The 20,924-nt window shown below is 38.0% G+C and overlaps 2 protein-coding genes across 2 annotated transcripts; one reads left to right on the top strand and one right to left on the bottom strand.

Annotated features, from left to right (window-relative positions):
- Positions 1 to 102: 102 nt before the first annotated feature.
- On the top strand, positions 103 to 12,535 carry LOC132158319 (valine--tRNA ligase-like). The gene is made up of 30 exons (XM_059567682.1): positions 103 to 476; positions 554 to 697; positions 1,679 to 1,886; positions 2,081 to 2,199; positions 2,313 to 2,388; positions 2,460 to 2,560; positions 3,269 to 3,396; positions 3,586 to 3,750; positions 3,871 to 3,952; positions 4,063 to 4,182; positions 4,873 to 4,981; positions 5,061 to 5,149; positions 5,234 to 5,324; positions 5,408 to 5,532; positions 5,657 to 5,760; positions 6,663 to 6,821; positions 6,897 to 6,987; positions 7,072 to 7,177; positions 7,288 to 7,358; positions 7,696 to 7,821; positions 8,010 to 8,114; positions 8,211 to 8,279; positions 8,380 to 8,458; positions 8,627 to 8,754; positions 8,901 to 9,056; positions 9,186 to 9,404; positions 9,893 to 10,004; positions 11,724 to 11,902; positions 12,200 to 12,349; positions 12,445 to 12,535. The coding sequence occupies exons 1-30, from the start codon at positions 132 to 134 to the stop codon at positions 12,511 to 12,513; spliced, it is 3,825 nt and encodes a 1,274-aa protein (XP_059423665.1). The 5' UTR covers positions 103 to 131; the 3' UTR covers positions 12,514 to 12,535.
- Positions 12,536 to 12,830: 295 nt separating this feature from the next.
- Positions 12,831 to 20,924, bottom strand: LOC132158318 (phosphatidylserine lipase ABHD16A-like). The gene is made up of 20 exons (XM_059567681.1): positions 20,758 to 20,924; positions 19,804 to 19,860; positions 19,611 to 19,677; positions 18,223 to 18,309; positions 17,995 to 18,080; positions 17,833 to 17,906; positions 17,621 to 17,728; positions 17,388 to 17,502; positions 16,269 to 16,370; positions 16,110 to 16,173; positions 15,968 to 16,017; positions 15,728 to 15,851; positions 15,548 to 15,652; positions 15,392 to 15,455; positions 15,246 to 15,302; positions 15,085 to 15,147; positions 14,929 to 15,005; positions 13,893 to 13,991; positions 13,730 to 13,776; positions 12,831 to 13,608 (listed from the first exon to the last, which is right to left on the bottom strand). Exons 1-20 carry the CDS (start codon positions 20,857 to 20,859, stop codon positions 13,525 to 13,527), a joined length of 1,632 nt encoding a protein of 543 aa, XP_059423664.1. The 5' UTR covers positions 20,860 to 20,924; the 3' UTR covers positions 12,831 to 13,524.

Genomic DNA, 20,924 nt, shown 5'->3' with positions numbered 1-20,924 from the left:
TTGTCACTTGACAAAGAAAATTGACACACATTATTCTAATACTGCTTGCTTTCATTTCCGATGTATTAAATTAAATTCATTTTAAATTAAGTGAGTTTTGCAAAAAAGTATTATTCATATCTGTCTGTCAGATGGACACTCTATACATTTCTTCCCACCCGGATGACTTCAGGAGTTTGTTGCCCTCGGTCGCTGCTGAATTCTGTCCATCTCCTCCACGAATCATCCATGAGGACCCTCCGGCTGAAGTGGCCAGATCTCGTCCTGCGCTGGTCTTAGCTGGTTCGGGCGGCACCGTGCTCACCGGTGCTAATGCTGTGAGCTGGTACCTGGCAGCAGCGGGCAACCGGACCGGCAGCGATAAGAAGCAGGAGAGTCAGGTTTGGCAATGGCTGAGCTTTGCTGAGAACGAGCTGATGCCCGTGGCCTGTGCCGTGACATTCCCTCTGCTGGGGATCATGGAGGTTGATAAGAAGGTATGTATTTGTCTGTATAGGCCCATATATGATCAGAATGCGTTTTCAATGTAATATCAGTTGACCTTTCATTTTAGCTCCAGCAGAGTTCCAAAGCAGAGCTGCTGCATGTTCTCAAAGCTCTAGATGAGACTCTAGCGCTGCGGACGTTCCTTGTAGGAGAGGGTGTGACTTTGGCGGATATAGCTGTTACTGTGGCAGCACTCCTGCCATTTAAATATGTGAGTACACATCTGTATGCTTGACCACGTCAACTCTTTTATTATGACAGGTTGTGTTGTGAAAAATATTTAAGATCTGTCATCATTTACTCATCATCATATTTCATGCCATTCCAGACATGTATTTCTTTCTTTCTTCTGTGGAACAAAGTAGACGTTGTGAAGAATGTTCAAACTGTTTTGGCCATACAATGAAAGTCAGTGGAATCCAGAAACAATGCTGCATGCCATTGACTTTCATTGTATGGGCAAACAGATATTTCTAATTTTTTTGCAGAAGAAAGTCAAGCAGGAAATGCACGCCCGATTAATGTTATTTTAAATACCTTCATAGTTTATTAATATTTTTAAAAAGGATTTTAAAAAAATCTGTTTTAGTTTTAGTTCATTTATGTGGTTTTGTGTATAGGTTTCTGTTTATAGATTTTTTTATATATTACGGACATGCAAGAAAATTTAAATAAATCGTGCGGACGATTTACTAATTCATTCCATCAGTGTATTTAAAGGTGCACATGGTTACTTTTTTATTCCCTCGATTTGCTAAATCATGCACAAAATTTACTAAATCGTTCTCTCAATTTATAATCGTGCACATCATTGAGCCTACTATTTTTTTCCTGCAGTGCTCCGCTTTATATATATATATAATATATATATATATATATATATATATATATATATATATATAATATATATATATATAATTCTTATTTTTATTTTTTTATTTTTTTATTTTAGTACTTTAGTTAACATTTATGCAGTAAGATGCCAAGGCCAACATTTCAAATTTTTGTGTGTGTCTGTGTGTGTGTGTAATATTTAGTTTATTTGAGCTTTATTTCAATTCATAAAAAAATATTTTTAGTAGTTGAAGTATTAGTTTGACAATTATACCGGTATTACATTTATATTTAATTTGTTGTAATTGTTGTCAAAATGATAGATTCCTGATTATTAGTATGTTTGTTTCCTTTGAAGGCATTGGAGCCTGCAGACAGGAAGTCATTGGTGAATGTGACAAGATGGTATAATACTTGTGTGAACCAGCCACAGTTCCTGAAGGTGCTTGGTAAAATCTCACTGTGTGAGAAAATGGTCCCTGTGACACCCAAACCCAGCTCTGCTATGAATGCCACAGCAACTGCTGCTTCTGAAGCGGCTACACCAGACGGCACACCTGCTAACGGTAAGGATGTGTTTGATTTAAAGGAATAGTGTTTTGTGTCTATTTTAAGATCATTATAAACTAGTAGATTAAAACATCAGCTGATATGTTCTTGTAACTTCAGATAGACTTGGTCTTATCAATTTGTCTGAATGGCTTTTAGGAGTTGTCTGAAGGATTTGTTTGTAATGTATCGGCTTCTTTATTATTCTCAGGTCCTCCTAAAACAGAGGCTCAGCTGAAGAAAGAGGCCAAGAAGCGAGAAAAGATGGAAAAGTTTCAACAGAAGAAAGAGATGGAGGAGAAGAAGACGAAGACGCAGCCTCAGACTGAGGTAGAGTGATGATCTCAGCATCTTATTCTCTTAATAACACTGATACAAACGGAGCTAGACAGACAGCTGAACTTCTTATACTGTATTGTTGTCACCTCTGTTCCCTCCAACAGAAAAAGGCCAAACCTGAGAAGAAGGAACTAGGTGTGATTACCTACAACATCCCAACGCCGCCTGGAGAGAAAAAAGGTGCATTTTTGCTTCCATTAAGCAGTAATTATATTTTTCAAATGTGTAATGTAACGTTTTCTGTGTTTCAGATGTCTTGAGTCCTCTGCCTGATTCTTACAGTCCTCAGTATGTGGAAGCGGCCTGGTACTCCTGGTGGGAGAAACAGGGTTTCTTCAAGCCTGAATATGGGGTATGACATTAAAATAATCAAAAGTATGTTGGTTCATCCTGAGACACTGTAGGTACACTATTTTATTCAGCAAGTAAAGATTAAAGGGATATTTCATCCAAAAATGAAAATTCTGTCATTAATTACTCACCCTCATGTCGTTCCCCACCTGTAAGACCTTCGTTCAACTTCAAAACACAAATTAAGATATTTTTGATGCATTCAGAGAGCTAGCAGCTTTCTGCAATCAGCCAGTACTCTCATAACTGAGGCGATTTCACCCCAGCGCTTCCGTTTGTCCTTATGGTTGTGATTCGTTTTTGACACATTATATAGACATGTTACCACAAAACTTCAGCAGTTTCCTCTGTCTCCACTTTCCATTGGAGCTGTACAGCAGCTGTATCTCGGTCGCACATTACTATTGTGAAAGTGCTGATCCAATCATAGATTTAAAATCCTAAATATCAGACATGTTTGATTTCTGAACGCCTCACATTACCAGAAAATCTTCGCCTATCATTGGGACAGATCGAAGTGCTCGACAAGATTTTAGCTCCAATTCTATAATAATAATTATAATATAATAATAATATTGTACAATATTACTGTATTTGAGAAAATAAACAGCCTCTGGTGAGCATGAAAGAACATTTTTAAGAATCCTACCGACCTCAAACTTTGGAATGGTACTAGTGTTATTTTTTTGAATTATATTTCTGCTCCCAGAGGAAGAATGTGAGTGAGCCAAACCCACATGGAGTGTTCATGATGTGTATTCCTCCACCCAATGTAACCGGATCCCTCCACCTTGGTCACGCCTTGACCAATGCCATTCAGGATTGCCTGACAAGATGGTAACCGCCAGTCATAATTGTTATAAATATTAGTTTATAAGCCATAATATTAACTTTGTTATGCAGTAATTAAAAGATAGAAAGGCATATTATTGTTAATAAAGCATAGGCCAAATATTATGCAATCTAATGCAATATAATATCATGCATCAAAAGTAATGATGTGTTTGCTTATGTGTGATGATGCAGGCACCGGATGAGAGGAGAGACCACACTGTGGAATCCCGGCTGTGATCACGCTGGTATCGCCACACAGGTGGTGGTGGAGAAGAAACTGATGAGAGAGCGAAAGATGACCAGACATGATCTCGGGAGAGAGAACTTCATCCAGGAGGTCTGGAAGTGGAAGAACGAGTGAGTGTGAGAGGTTGAGGAGAATTCTGGAATGGAGATGGATAATTCCATTAGATCTATAAATAATTAATTTAGCTCCAATTATATGAACACATTTCTCTTCCTTTCAATGTCGAACAGAAAGGGAGATCGCATCTATCACCAACTGAAGAAGCTGGGTTCTTCTCTGGACTGGGACAGAGCTTGTTTTACCATGGATGATGTGAGTACAGTGCTTAAAACCCAAACTTTGTGCTACTTAGCATTAAAGTGTCATTAATGATGATTAATGATGGCTAATCTGTTATCATGTGTAATACTGTCTGCTTGCAGAAACTGTCGTATGCGGTCCAGGAGGCTTTTGTACGTTTGCATGAGGAGGGTGTGATCTACAGGAGCAAGAGACTCGTCAACTGGTCCTGCACCCTCAACTCTGCCATCTCTGACATAGAAGTATGTTCATGTATGCATGCAAACTTCGACATTTCAATGTTAGTCTCTCCCATCTGTGATTAAACAAGTGGGAAAACTCATCCAATGCCACTAACGTTCAGAAAGTTTGGGGTTTGTACGATTTTTGAAATATATTTGAGACAAGTCTCTTATGTTCACCAGGACTATATTTGTGTGGTAAACGACAGTAAAACATTCTTTTTGTTTAAAAATAATATTGTGACATATTATTACAATTTAATAGTATTACTATTTTTAATATATATTAAAATGTATATATTAAAACAATTAATATATTAATATATATTAATATATTAATATATTTTAAAAAAATATATATTTTATGACTATAAAGTTTAGAAACAGCATTTATTTGAAATATAAATTATTTTTAGCTTTATCATTTTCTTTACTGTCGCTTGCTAAATAAAAATATTAATTTAATTCAGACCCCAAACTATTGAACAAACTGAACTATTGTAAGTGACACAGCAATAATGTTTTGTTTCGGAAAACTTTACTAAAATGGAGTTTTAAACCATCCCAACACACAAGTAAGACTTGTCAGTGTAGCTTTAGTTAAAAACAATATCAGTTTTCACAACAGGTTAAGTTTATGTGGGAAAGTGGCTGGTGATTGAAATGACAGTCTCTTTTTACTGAAGTCACATGATGAGTTTTGTGTTCCAGGTCGATAAAAAGGAGCTGACAGGGCGAACTCTTCTTCCTGTGCCAGGTTATAAAGAGAAGGTTGAGTTTGGAGTGCTGGTGTCCTTCTCTTACAAGATTGAAGGATCAGGTGAGAGATGAGTCTGGAGAATTGAGGTGAGATGCACTGAGGAGATATACAGATGTTTAAATGAAGCGTTCTCCTGCAGATGAGGAGGTGGTGGTGGCCACCACCCGTATTGAGACGATGCTCGGAGACACAGCTGTTGCCGTCCACCCTAATGACCCCAGATATCAGGTGACACAAAAGTTTTCTTCTCAAAACCCTTTTTTGTCAGAAAAGGTTTGAGTCGCGTTAACTGAGAGCTTCTTTTCTGTCCAGCATCTCAAAGGAAAGATGGTTGTTCACCCATTCTGTGACAGAAAGATGCCCATTGTGTTTGATGATTTTGTGGATATGAACTTCGGAACAGGTAATAAATGTTTCAAGGACAGAAAGTTATTCTCTGTCTTTGTCTGGGCCTTGTTTAGTCTACAATATGGTGTCATTGTTCAGGTGCTGTGAAGATCACTCCTGCTCATGATCATAATGATTACGAGGTGGGAGAGAGACACAAACTGCCCTTCATCAACATCCTAGATGAAAATGGCCTCCTCATCAATGTTCCTCCTCCATTCCTGGTAGGCACACACATACTGTGATAGATTTTACCCTGTTTACACCAGGTATTTTAATCTTGCCATAAACATGTCAGTAGACTGATTCAATGTTCTTTGAATAATCTGCATTTCTCTGTTGTTTTAGGGAATGAAGCGCTTTGAGGCAAGGAAAGCTGTGCTCCAGGCTCTGAAAGACTTAGGCCAGTTTAAGGAGGTCAAAGACAATCCCATGGTGGTGCCCGTCTGCAGGTTAGACACTAACTCCCACTCAACTCCTTCATTTACCTAGGTGGTCATGGACAGGTATACAGGACACAGTACTGCCAATGGAAACGGAATTGAAAATGGTCATATAACTTGAAAATCTTTATTTATCATTATAAACAACATTGTACTTAAGGCATAAACTAATGCAATTGTATAATACAATTGTGTTTTACAAGCAATGACTTAGAAAGTGACAACCAAACATGTATTTATCACTAGCTGTGAACCACAGGTGCGCAAGTGCTTCCTTTCCTTGTGGAATAACAAAAGTAAACAATGCAAGATCCCCAGTTGAAAATTCATGAGGAAAAAAATAATAAATTTTAAAAGAGGAAGAAATTATGCTTATTATACAATAAGTACATTGTTAAAGCTGCCATACAATAACCTAGTACACTTCACCACAAAACGGTAATCTTGCTAGTTACTAGTTTATTCTTGAAATATAACGTTTGATTGAACAGTTTTAAAAAATACATGATAAAGTTCTTTGACTGAAATATTATACTCAGTTTTTTTTTTTTTTTTTAAGCAAATACACTGCTGTTCAGAATTCTGGGGTCAGTAAGAATAAAAACAGCAATATAGTGAAATCTATATTTTTTGTAACCTATTTTTTGGTGCTAATTCATCTGTCTCCTGATAGAAGCTAGCTCAATTATCCAGAGGCAAACATGGATAGGTTGCCTGATATTTTCATCTCTAGACCAACAAAGCTACATAAAAAATTCAACCCATTGTATAATAATTACAATTAAATGTTGTAATTTACAATTTATGAAAAATGTATTCAAATTATTCATAGTTTGTTGAAATGCCATCTAATCCTGGAATAGGCCGCTGTTATATTACCATGTTTAAAGGTTTTGATATGTGTTTGTCAGCCGCTCTAAGGACATAGTGGAGCCTCTTCTGAAGCCTCAGTGGTACGTGGACTGCAGGGAGATGGGAAAGCAGGCCGCAGATGTCGTCAGAAACGGAGAGCTCAAGATCATCCCTGACCACCACCTCAAAACCTGGTTCAACTGGATGGACAACATCAGGTGACCCGTCTATCTCTGCCCAGCTGTTCTCTGCCGGAGTGTTTTCTGTCTGTGGTAACGCTTTTTGGGTTTCAGGGACTGGTGCATCTCACGGCAGTTGTGGTGGGGTCACAGGATACCAGCGTACTTTGTTTCTGTGAATGATCCGTCAGTCAAACCAGGCGAGGTGAGCACAGCCAAATGCAGCTTGCAGTGTGTGCACTGGATACACACCGACGCTGGGAATTAAGATGTTGTTGTCTGTGTTTAGGATGTGGACGGACATTATTGGGTCAGTGGGAGAAAAGAGGAGGAAGCCAGAGAAAAAGCTGCCAAACGCTTCAATGTCACTGCAGACAAAATCTCTCTGCGTCAGGGTACGAGTCTTACCTACACATGCTCTGATTACAACAGAGTTCTTTTGTCCTCCTGTTTTATGTCAGTATTTTACCCCCTGGCATCAATAAAGCATCATCGTCTGTTTCAGATGAGGATGTGTTGGACACTTGGTTCTCCTCAGGGATCTTCCCCTTCTCCATCTTTGGCTGGCCAACTGAGGTCAGATATTACAGATATACAGCACACACACACACACACACACAATATATATATATATATATATATATATATATATATATATATATATATATATATATTTATGTTTATAGATAGATATGATGCACAACATACAATATTATAGTTCCATTTCTAATGATATATAATGATTACATAAGCAATATATTACAAAGAGAAAAAAAGTCTAATTTATTTGTGTTGGGGGTCCCTGGGTGCTGTTTATGTCATATTGTCAAAATCTTGACAATATGTCCTATTATGTCATATTTTAAATACCTAGACTTGCTGATTATGTAATATTGCAACATATGTGTGTTAGACAGAGGATCTGAGAGTCTTCTACCCAGGCACACTGTTAGAGACGGGCCATGATATCCTGTTCTTCTGGGTGGCTCGTATGGTCATGATGGGCCTCAAACTCACTGGAAAACTACCTTTCAAAGAGGTGGGTGTGTGGATGTGTGTGTTTTACATTAAATATATTCTATATTTTATTTTTGGAGCTCCTGGAGCTATAAAATTTAAAAGTGAGTGTCCATCAGACTGCCAAACTTGCTCTCAGACGTATCAAGCTGTGTCACCACAGTCAAGAGCTAGACTAACTTGTGTATATCGTAACACGTGTTTGTTCAGGTGTACCTGCATGCGGTGGTACGGGACGCCCATGGCAGGAAAATGAGCAAGTCTCTCGGTAACGTCATCGACCCTCTGGACGTCATCACTGGCATTTCACTGGAGGTACATAAACAACAAAAACAGTTCTTCCAGCAACACTACGGGGCTACATAAGGTGTTATTGTGCAAAATTAATTTAAGGTGTGTTTGTTTGTGTAGGGTCTTCATGCTCAGCTAATAGAAAGCAATCTTGACCCTCTGGAGATTGAGAAGGCCAAACAGGGACAGGTAAAACCCGGTTTCTTGAGATTTCTTGAAATCTCTTGTTATTGTACCCTTAGCTGCAGCAGTGCTTTTCTATTCTGTTCTGTTTGTGTCCGCTCTGTAGAAATCCGACTATCCCAGTGGAATTCCAGAATGCGGGACTGATGCGCTCAGATTTGCTCTGTGTGCTTACACCAGTCAAGGTAAAAAATGTTACAGTATTAGACAAAAAGTAGTTTACACAATGTTATGAATGTGTGAATTTATTAGTGTACTTAACAAATAAAGCATCGAAGTGCCTTTTAGATTAGTTTAAGATAAGGTACACTGTTACATAAAGTATAATGTGCGTTTTTGTTTATTTCTCCCAGGCCGAGACATTAATCTGGATGTGAACAGGATTCTGGGATACAGGCATTTCTGTAACAAGCTGTGGAATGCAGTGAAGTTTGCCATGAGGACTCTGGGAGAGGGATTTGTGCCCTGCGAGAAAGCTCAGGTGAGCGAGATGGACTGGAGGAAGTGGTAGATTGATGGAGCATGTGTCAGGACATGCTAACTATGTTCAGTATTTGTAAACAGATAGTCTGTGGTGTATTGTGGGTTGATATCCCTCTCTGTTTAACATGTTATTCTGTCTCTCAGCTGTGTGGCAGTGAAAGTGTGTCTGACCGCTGGATTCTGTCCCGTCTGAGTGCAGCAGTAGCACTGTGCGATGGCGGATTTCAGGCCTACGATTTTACCACAATCACCACCGCCATCTACAATTTCTGGCTGTACGAGCTCTGCGATGTTTATCTGGTAATGAATTCACACATTTGAGTTTGACCTCTTCATTTGTATAATACACACACCCATTTCTAAAATAAGGCATTATCCAATAAGAATTTGTTAAATTTGAGTTGTTGTTTTTTTCTTCTGTCGTTGTAGGAGAGTGTGAAGCCGGTGTTGAGCAGGACAGACTCGGAGGGACAAAAGCAAGCGGACATCTGCAGACAGACTCTCTACACCTGTTTGGAGGTGGGACTCCGCCTTCTGTCTCCCATCATGCCTTTTGTGACTGAAGAGCTCTTCCAGCGGTTGCCAAGAAGACATCCTCAGGAAAGCCCTCCCAGCATCTGTGTCACACCTTACCCAGAAACATCAGAGGTGAGCAGAGGTCAAAGGTCAAGTGTAATGGCAGTGTTTTCTAGTATGTAGGTAAAAATGTTATTCTATTCTGTTAAACAATGTCAGGACGCAGTTGGTTTACCTCAGCCAATAAAACATCAGGTGGATTTGAGTCAGAACAGTGATGTGTTCATGATGTCATCTACACATATGAATTACTACTTGCTGGTTAATGTAACAAGAATTGTCTGGTCAGAAGGCGGCAGAATCACACAGAGAACCAGCCTTAATTAAAAAAAAGTTTATTAATCATGATCTAGTCTTTGATGTCCTACTATAATGAGCTCTTCTTAGAGTTTTATCCTGGATCATTTTTCGTCATTCATTGAGGCAATGTATGTGAAGGTGACTAGATTAAAAATAACCTTAGGAACTTTAAAGTTTTAATGAAAAGAGAGAATGTTGTCTGAACGAAATGCATTCTGTGGTGGTTTCTGGTGTAAATGGTGTGTTTTGTTTGTTTGTAGTTCTGTTGGCGCAGCGAGGACATCGACCGTCAGATGGAGTTTGTCATGTCTGTGGTCAAAACCATCCGATCACTCAGGGCCGATTATAACCTGACCAAGACCCGCGCTGAATGTGAGACCTAACACAGTACACTGCACACTCATTTCACACTGACTAGATTCAACTAGGGATGCACTGATCCGAAGCGTGGGTCAATATTGGTAGATGGCCCATTTTAAACCGATAGGGGATCGATCTGATGTGACTGATCCAAATCCAGTGCTGGATTGTCATAAAAAAATGAGGGCAATATTTGTTGGTTGTCATCAGATCAATAATAGATTTTTTATTAAAAAAATATTTTTGAGTTGTATTTTTAGTTTAAGACAAAATATTTTACATTACATTTACCGTATTGTCCGGACTATAAGTCACACTTTTTTCCATAGTTTGGCTGTTCCTGCGGCTTATAGTCAGGTGCGACTTATTTATCAAAATTAATTGGACATGAACCGAGAGATATGAACCAAGAGAAAACATTACTGTCTACAGCCGCGAGAGGGCGCTCTATACTGCTCAGTGCTCCTGTAGTCCTGTAGATGGTAATGTTTTCTCTTGGTTCTAAATAAATGCGACTTATAGTCCAGTGCGACTTATGTTTTTTTCCTCATCATGACGTATTTTTGGACTGATGCGACTTAAACTCAGGTGCGACTTATAGTCCGAAAAATATGTTACTGTTCAAATGTTTGGGGTTGGCAGTAAATGCAGCAGAGTATTGTGAAATATTATTCCAGTAAAAAAAAGAAGGTTTTCTAATGTATTTTAAAATAAAATGTAATCCTATGATGGCAAAGCAGCCACTACTCCAGTCTTCCGTGTCATATGATCCTTCAGAAATCATTTTAATATGCTGATTTGCTGCTCAAGAAACATTTCTTATTATCAGTATTGCAAGGAGTTGTCCCGCTTAAAAAGATAGTTCACAGAAAATGAAAATTCTGTCATTAATTACTCACCCTCATGTCATTCCAAAACCACAAGACCTTCGTTCATCTTCAGAACAAAGATGAAGATCATTTTGATGCATTCTGAGAGCTCTCTGACCCTCCCACAGACAGCAATGTAATTAACATAATCAACATCCAGAAACAGCAATTTGTCGGAAACTCTCCAAAATGACAGAGAAACAACGAATTGTTTAATAAAGTTGTTATTCTTTGCGTACAAAAAGTATTCTCGTAGCTTTATAAAATTAGGGTTGAACCGCTGATGTCACATGGATTATTTTACAGATCGCCCTGCTACGTTTCTGGGTGTTGATTGTGTAAATTACATTACATGGGTAAGAGAGCTCACAGATTTCATCAAAAATATCTTAATCTTTGTTCTGAAGATGAACGAAGGTCTTAAGGTTTTGGAACGAAATGAGGGTGTGTAATTAAAGACAGAATTGTCAAAATCTTTTTGTTTAAAACATGAAACATTTTTGTCTGATTCTTTGATCAATATAAAGTTTTTTTCTAAAAAAACAAATTAAAAAATAATGATCATGGTAATATATACGAAAATATAATGCAATATTCTGAAATGTATTTAAAAAGTACATTAAAATTATTTTAATATAATATAAAAATGTTGCCCAACACGGCTTCACGAGCTTCATTACAGAATCACAAGAGGCAAAAGTTGGTGCATCCCTAGTCTCAATATTACCCATATCAAACACAAAATTGAGGTTTACACACAACCTACTGACCATATGGTAGTAATGTATGAGAACCTCACAGTCTTTGTATTATTTCAGATTTTTACTAGCAGATGTGTAACTGTTGTATCTCTCCGTGTCAGGTTATCTGCAGTGCATAGACTCTGATACTGCTGCTCTGGTGCAGACATACAGTCTTCAGATCCAGACGCTGTCTTACTCTCAGGCTGTTCACCCAGTTGTGGGGGGCGATAGCACTATCCCACAAGGCTGTGCGGTGGCCATTGCCTCAGATAAATGCACTGTTCACCTAATGCTGAGGGTAAAAGTCTTCGAGAATGTTGTTTCATGACGAAAGCATTGTGACTTGCACTAACACACCTGAAGGAGTTTTATTCTGGTTGTCATAATCCTACTACAGCTGCCAAACACATTAATTCATTTAATCAACTAGAAATGAGGATTAAGTATTTATTTTAATTTGATTCTCTAAAAATAACATCAACGTTCTCAGCACCCAATCATCTGGTTTGGCATTGTGTCAAGAATTCATTTCCCCCTCTCCTACAGCGGCACATTTCAATGAGTGTAATGAGCTTTCTGCTTTTCTGCGAATCAGGGTTTGATTGATTTGGAAAAGGAGGTCACTAAACTGACAGCGAAGAAAGGGGAGCTGGAGAAACAGATGGAAAAGATGAAGGAAAAGATGGCCAAGAATGACTACAAGGAGAAAGTCCCTGTTAAAGTGCAGGAGGCAGATGCTGAGAAGGTAAGTGGGATGGAAGGTGGTAAATGGTCTTAAATTAAAGTTGTCTGCAGTTGCTTGTCTTGAAGAAAAGTGCAACATTATTTTCTTTCCTCCAGCTGAGGCAGAATGAAACAGAACTACAAAAAGTGAAGGAAGCCGTCGAGAACTTCAGAAAGATGATGTAACAACTTAGAATTTTCCGATTTTGTTCTCTCTGTATAATGTGGGGAAGCTTGAATAAACATCAACCTTAGATGCAAAATGATGAATTTTCTCTGTAGTTTCATTGTATTATAAAGTCACCAAGCTCACTATATATACATACACAAAAGTATATAAACTGTTTATAAAGTTAAAAATAATATACAGAATATCCACAATGCCTGTTAAGAATTAAAAAAACAACTATACCATTTGAATTTAGCTTTCAAATAAGAAACTTTTATTTTGTGCCAACCACAAATAACGACATGATTGAAGACCGAGGAACCCACCCACAAAAAAGTATCACCTGGTTTTATTTAATATTCATATTTAATATAACATTCAGAGCTTAATTTTACGATACGATTTGTTCATAATTACAGTGCTCCACATAACAGAGGATAAAAATGAATACACACTGAGACAGAGGCAAGAGATTAGGGCTGCATGATAAATCACATGCGATATTTAATGCACATCTTGTCAGTAAAGCCAGTTCTTCCAGCTGTAAATCACTATAACCTGTACGCTTTCACATGGAGCAGCATTAACTACTCTGAGCCGTTGTTCACTGACAAGCTGCGTAAAGCCACAAGCATATTTTGCGCATTTTTTGCGCAGCTTGTCAGTGTATAACCAGCTTTACTGACAAGATGCACATTAAATATCACATGCGAGTTAACGTGCAGCCCTACAAGAGATCTTTGAGTCCCGTCACTGAGAGTCTCTCAAAAGAAACAAACGCCATGACAGTGACGACAAACCTGAGCATCGACACTTTCTGATCTTCATGTTAAATACCCCTGCAATGGAGGCAGAGCACAACCAATCATTTAAAATGTCTCCATCAAACCATTCGAACGAACGTAAACGAGTAACCCTGTCACATTTCAATTCTAAACGCCGCCCCACAGAACAGACTCAAATGAACCGGTGTGTGATTCCCTTTGACCTCTGACCTCCAGCGTTCTCTTTCTGTTAGTCTCAGTGCTCTACAGTTTCCAGGGAGGCCTGAACTCAGTAATAGGAAGTGGAGTGCAGTGTGTCGTCTCAAAGTTTCGCATATACTTTCGTGCCTGAAAGAGAGGAAAGTCATGTCAGATTGGTGACCTTTAAACATTATTATATTATATATAGAAAGAGAGAAAGAGTAGCATTTTTATTTACTGGGTATACTCTGTTCTTTTTGTAACATACCAAGAATAGAGCAAGCTGCCTTCTGCCCTCGAGTGTCATGTCTTCACCTGAAACAAAAGATCACCAACAGTCAAATGTCTGTCTTGTTTTAAGCAGAAACTGTAGGCGTCGTGATGAAGTCCTTGTTTCTATCGTGAGCATGGACGGTGTTTGAAGCACGTACCAACGCTCCAGGGGAACTGGGTCTCTCTGTCTGTCTGATAGGACTGCAGCACAGACAAGCACCAATCATCATCCACCTCGTAGCCTGTGTACACAGATTCTGAGCAACAGAGGAAAAACATTCAGCTTAATAGAGCCAAATTAAACAAATCTAGAAATTCTGGCTGATACCGACTACATCATAATGTTTTTCATATTAGAGTTCATAACCACTGCTATGGCCAATATGCTAATTCAGTTTTTTTTCCAACTTTCTAATGCCCAAATGATTATCCTCTTGCAAGGGAACCCTTTCTGGAAGTATAAAAGAGCTAAATTTATTTACAGTATAAAGACTTAATTTGTATTGTATAAAATTATAATAAATACATGAATTGTTTAGTGTATATTAAACATACACTATCTGTTTTCTATTACATAAAAGGAAATCTGGCTGTCAACTTAAAGAAATAATGATTTTTGACCAGTCTTTACGAAGCAATATGAAACCAACATAAATTGTGTATATTTTACTTATTCCTTTTTACACTTTTCTAAACTTTTCTACTCGGAAACCGGTTAAAATAAAAATACACTAAAACCATAAATCAGGGTTCTACATGCTACATTTTATGCATATGCCACATGGTACAGAAAAAGAGAAATTTGAATTAGAAAAAAATATGTACTCCACCTCTGATATTAAGAAAGAAAATATATATGTTAATATTTTACATAAAATATTATTTTTTAGTTATGACCAAGAGAATAAAAATAAATTGTCATATATTATTATTCATTTTAAAATTAAGATTAATCTATATTACGTATATCCATGTGCAGTGCATATCCACGAGACATCAGTGGTTCAACCTGAATTTTATGAAGCTATGGAAATCTTTGTGTATAAAGAAAACAAAAATAATGGCATGGACTATTTTAACGATGTTTTCAGATTTCATCAAAAATATTTCATTCGTGTTCTGAAGATGAATGAAGGTCTTTTTTCATTTTTGGGTGAACTATCCCTTTAAAATGAATGAACTATAAAAGCACACCTTCTTCAATCTGTGTGCCTGCTGCGAGCCACTGTCTGACTGCCCTGAGAGTGTCCTCTGTCATGACTTTAGGATACCTGAGAGACAGAGAAAGAGAGATGAAACCAACTGACAGAGCAGAACCAGATGAAGCAGTTGGTGGGATTCGTGTCTGACCTGTACTGGAGTAGTTTGAGCAACAGGTCGTTCCCTCTGTTAGACATGATGTCTTCTGGACCCCTGTATTAAAACATAATTCATGCCATGTTAGCATCAACAACAATTAACGTTTGCTTTCGCTAGCATCAATGTGTTCGTCTGTGTCCTGGGTGACTCACGTGGTGGTGATGATTTCATCTTTGGTTCTTCTGATCAATAACACTGGTCCCTGGTACCTGAAATGAGAGCAAACGTATTTCGATAAGGCTCATACTGTTATCTTTTTGATTTTACTATTAAATATATCCTATGAAAGGTGACTAACTTGCAGAGCTGTTCAGCGTTGTTCAGGTTCATGTACTGCCTCACTGTACGGGTGACCAAGGGCCCTGCGGAATGGAAACAAACACACATTCGTTCATTACTTTTTTGGGTCACTCTTTAGAGAACTGAGTGCAGATGAAAAGACTAAAACACTCACTCCAGCTGTCAGGCATGACCTTTAGCGCAAGCGGTAAAAGGTCATCAAATGAGGCATCTAGAACCAGAGCTCGGATCTCTGTGTAAGACATCACAGCCCAACTGGCTAAAATAGAGCAGCACATTTAGAACGAAAACAAGAATCAGTGATTGGCTGTTTGGCTGGTGTGGGATTGTTTACCTGTGAAGCCCCCTATTGACCAGGCGTACACAATGATGTCACTCAGCTGGAAGCCCAGTTTGTGCACGGCAAACTGAATGACGACATCCATCGCATTGGCCTCATTTTGAGGAAATGGGACTCCCTGGAAAAAAAGGTACACAGAGGTTTCCATCCATTTTAGATAAAACATACAAATATTATGTATGTGTCATTAATTGTGTGCTGTAATGCCAAGGTCAGTGTGAGGAACAGACTTACTGTACTGCCGCCAAACCCTGGGTGATTCCAGCCCAACACTGAATATCCCCCTGTAAACACAGAGAGGAAAAAGTTTGACATGCATCTAGTGCTTTAATATTCAAAAAATAGAACACAGACACGCTGAGCTGCAAACATTTACCGTCCAGTGGTGTGTTCATGCAGCCGACCTCATAGAACCCTGCGTTTCCTTCACAGCAGATCACCTGTGATGCACATCATGTCAGCATTGGAAAGTGGCTAGAGGTAATCTGTTCTTTCCGTGAAGCTCCTCTAGTATGGTTTCTAGAAACATTCTTACCAGAGTTTTTCCGGCTTGTCTTCCATCTTTCCTCCGGTCGACAAACATGGTGTCAATCTCATTCCCATCACAAGCCACCAGTTTGTTCCGCTGACCGTCATACTGAATATAAACACAGAGAATCTATGATTTTCCATATAAAGTATATACTGTTCAAATCAGTCTGATTTTTTTTAATGAAATTAATGAGTACTTATATTTAGCAAGTATTCATTAAACTGATCAAAAGGAAATTAATTTATAATGTTACAAAAGATTCCCATTTAAAGTAAATGCTGTTCATTTGAAACTTCTATTTTTCAAAAAATCCTGATAGAAATGTATCAGTTTCTGCAAAAATATTAAGCAGCAGAAATATGAACTATTTTAAACATTGATAATAGCAAATCAGCTTTTCAGAATGATTTCTTTAGGATCATGTGACACTGTGACGCTGAAAATTCAGCTTTGCCATCACAGGAATAAATTAGATTTTAAAATGTTTTAAAAAAAAAAGTTATTTTAATTTGTTCTATTTAAAAAAAAAATATTACTGTTCGTATGCATTTTAAATGTAGCCTTTATGACATTTTCAAAATCATTTCAAAAACACTTCAAGGTACTGAATAAGGACATTTTTCAAAGAAATTATAAAGAAAACTATATAGAAAGTGTACAGAAATTATGCATTTTTCTGTATAATTATAATTAAGAACAAATGTACAGTCTCTCAACTCTCAAATTGATTTTTTGGATAATACAAGCAAATCTGTAACCTACATATGTAATGCTGTTTTATAGTATTTTATAATAAAGTAATAAAGTTCCAAAGACTAAAGTCTCAGATCCAAAGAGAAATTATTTATCAAAGTTAAGGCTCTGGACCTATAATAATGTACAGTATTTGTATAATGTACAGTAATAATGTGTTTTTTGAACATTAAAACACATCAAGATATTCTGTTACACCAAAATAATGATCTTTAAAAAAAGATCACACTCATAAAATTCAAATTCAAGATAACTTTTCATTTTAGTTCTTAATTTTTTCCCCATTACCGTGGGAGTTTATAACACAAGAGCTACATGTCCTGAGAAGTGGTTTGAATGTGTTATACAGGAGTATGGGTTTGTACTTACCTCTTCTACGAGTCTGGCCTGGCCCTGCTGTAACATGGGTCTCATGGCCTTCTGCAGCAGACCCACTGAGCCCGGGTACAGCATCCTCCGGCCGAACGAGTGCACTATCAGATAACTACACAAAACACACACATATGAGAACATACTGTATGCTGTTTGACCTCTAATCTAAACCTATTTATCTGTATAACCCTAACAATAAAGTCAATGTATTCTCACACACTCACTCTTACCTTAAGATGTGGCATGGTAGTGTGCGAACTGAATTTAGCACACTGTCTGCTGCTCCTCGGTGTTTCGGCTCCGGCTTCAGCAGGGACACGCCACCTTTAGACAGCTTCCTGCAGACAGATGAAGTGCAAGAGCATTAGAAACATGCACACATCTCAAGAGTCAGCCAATGACACTCCTCTAAAACTCAAAGACAGAAACAAGCTTTACTTACGGACTACTGACTTCTTTCCAGCTGAAATCTACAGGCCAGTGTTTGAAGTCGAAGTCAAAACATGCAAGTTTTTTCTGAATGGGACAGAATCCATATTCATTTAATGGACTCATCATAGCAAAGCTCCATGGGATTGTTCCTATGACACTGCCGCGGTCTCACCTTGTTGTTAGGAGTGTGGTTCTTCCTGGTTTCCTCCAGTATGGAGATGAACTGAAGGTACTCTGGGTTTCTCCAGCGTCCCCAACCTAACAACAGCACGGCGGTAAACACACACACAAGCACAAATCATGTTAGTGTGCAACAGAGTGAATTAAAGTACAAACATCATCTACAAAAGTATGGGAATTAAACAGACATGCATTACTAATGAAAGTAAAATCTTGTCACCTCTCAGACAGGCCACTCCTATCAGACAGACCAGTGCTGTGCCAACATACTGACTGAGAGGAGCCAGCTTACTGCTGCAGATGTACCCTACGACATATTAATCATCTCTGATCAACAGCGCACAATACCTCATCACATCACTCAGAAATATTATTCAAGGCTCAACATGAACGGCCAGACGTGAAAGAGTCATGCAAACAGAAATATTTTTTAAATGTTTTCATTTGAATTCAGATTCTTGTGTGTGTAGACCATCACATGCCATCATTTCATCATCATCATCATCATCACTGTTCGTGGTAATGATAGCTGTTATATGATAACACATTATAGATGAGTTATCATAGCCTTAATATAAATTAGCCTTAAATAATACCAAATTTTCACTAAAAACCTCACATAAACCTTGCTAATGTTATTTGTATGTTTAATTATGTTTATATTAATATATGTCTAGTAGTGGCTAAAGGGTTACATTTAATGAAAGTTTGAACAGATACATAAATGTCAAGATGTTTAACACTGGGCATTAGGGGTCCAACTTTCTTCTCTTGTTCTCAAACAGCGGAGTCTATGGTACAAATAATATGTCAGGAATATCACTGCTTGCTGGGTTTCTGATTTTGACTTAAAAAATAACACATATCAGTTTTCACGTTGGAAAACAAATACTGGCTCATCTGGAGCAGCAGGAAAAATCATTTATCTTGTTATTAGTGGTCTGTAATTAATTCAGTCGGTTATGTAACGTCATTATCATCATAACCTAACAATATTAAATAGTTAACAGTGCTTGATTGTCGTTTAATAACACAATTATTACAGAATGCCAATAACCACATCTTTGTGAGGCACAGACTCTCTTGTTCAAGAGAACAGCAAAAACGATAAGAAAACAACAACACAATACACTTCATTGATGCCATAATATCATACAATACAATCATGATCTCATAACTACATCATACTGGATTTAACATTAAACTACATTGTATGCACCTCAATATTACACTTTCACCATAACATCATTGATTCAGCTACTCGAACGCTCAAATTAAACAAGATCATACCTTCGTCATGATGTAAAAGAGCTCATTCAGTACAGCACAGCTCATTCACAACCTGAATATCAGTGCTCTTCCGGTCTAAAACCTCTTATGAACCAGACTAAAAATACATCCAGCACTGCTGTGAGAGCATTAGCCTGTGACTCATATGATATGATTACACCTGCTGTGCTGAATGAACCAATCAACAACTGCTTATGTAATAACATTAAGATCTATCACATCACATTTTTTGGTATATTATTTACAGTGCTGTCAAATTATATAATTTTAGCACATAAAACAGGTTTGTGGTTATGTGATGCTGTATTTGTATTTTACCTTTCCTATAGAGATAACAGAGGAGCAGTGGAGAACTGTAGTAGGACAGAGACCACAGCACTGAGGCCTGAAGGACAACACATGACAAGTGATTAAACTTCACATTACAAAACCTTTGGGCTCTTTCTTTGTTTTACCATTTGGTCACTACACCAGCTGCAGGAAAACGTGCGATGAAACTGTGATCACATACCCAACCGAGGATGCTGCCTGTGTGTCTCTCCAAACCCCTGGGCTGATAATTCCAGCCCTACATAGCATAAAGATATGCCGGTTATGAGTTTGATGTATCTTTACAAAAGTTTGCCATGGTGATAATGGTTTCTTTATTTCTTAATACCACAAATATCACATGAAAATACATGTTTTAATTTATATCCCATGACAACATGTAGACTCTAGTAGTACTAGAGTATTATTATTGATGCTGTTATTGTTATAAAAAGTCAAAATCCCTTTTTTTAATGATGCTATTAATTTTGAAACAAATTGACTACATGAAAACATTTAGATTAATATAGATGGTTACAAAAATATCAGTCAGTCTCTATTTAGTTTTAGCCAATACAATGTTAAACAAACATATTAATTATTTTAAGAGAAAGCCTACAGTGGTAAAAACCACTTGGTATTTTAAGGGTAGATTTGTGTGTGAGACTACGGTTTCTCTGTGAAGAGGGTAAGAGAAAGATAACCACAATACTGTTATTATTGTATAAACAGTCTTAGTATGATTCATACCAATGACAAATGTCAGATTTCTAACCCAAATAGAAACAGAATAGAAATGCAAAAAATTCGCCGCATGGCTGCGATAATAGTGTTGTTGTGCTCCTCATGACAGATGGACTGCTCTGTCACTCGACCATTAGAGATGAGCTCTCTTCAGTTAGCAATAGATGTCTCTCAAAACCGAGTGAGCTGCCTATCTAGAGAGTGTTTTAGGACATCAGGTGAACTTATTCAGAACGTTCCGTTCCTATCAAATCAAATCGCATATGATGATCAAATGCTGTCTAGATAGGCAGCTCACTAGGATTTGAAACTCCGCCAATAGCGCCAATACACTTCCGCACATTCTTGTGAGACCGCTCTCGGTAGTGTTTTAAGGCTATGGCTCAGTCTAAAGGGGAAGTTAGAGTCGTACCCTGCGGGGCGGTCTGCCGTCAGTACGTGTCTGGTCCGGTGAGCGGTGGATCCGCTGTAGATTGGGCCCGAATAGGCACCGGAGCCACATCCTTCCGTCCATTCTCCCCTCGGTCAGGAACTACGGCGGTCTGTGAGGATCATAATACTACTGCAGCGAATGCGAAT

Source organism: Carassius carassius, chromosome 15, assembly GCF_963082965.1.
Source record: "Carassius carassius chromosome 15, fCarCar2.1, whole genome shotgun sequence".
In the NCBI taxonomy this organism is placed as follows: Eukaryota; Metazoa; Chordata; class Actinopteri; order Cypriniformes; family Cyprinidae; genus Carassius; species Carassius carassius.
Note: the sequence above shows the minus strand (reverse complement) of the source record. Positions and strands in the feature narration are given on the sequence as shown.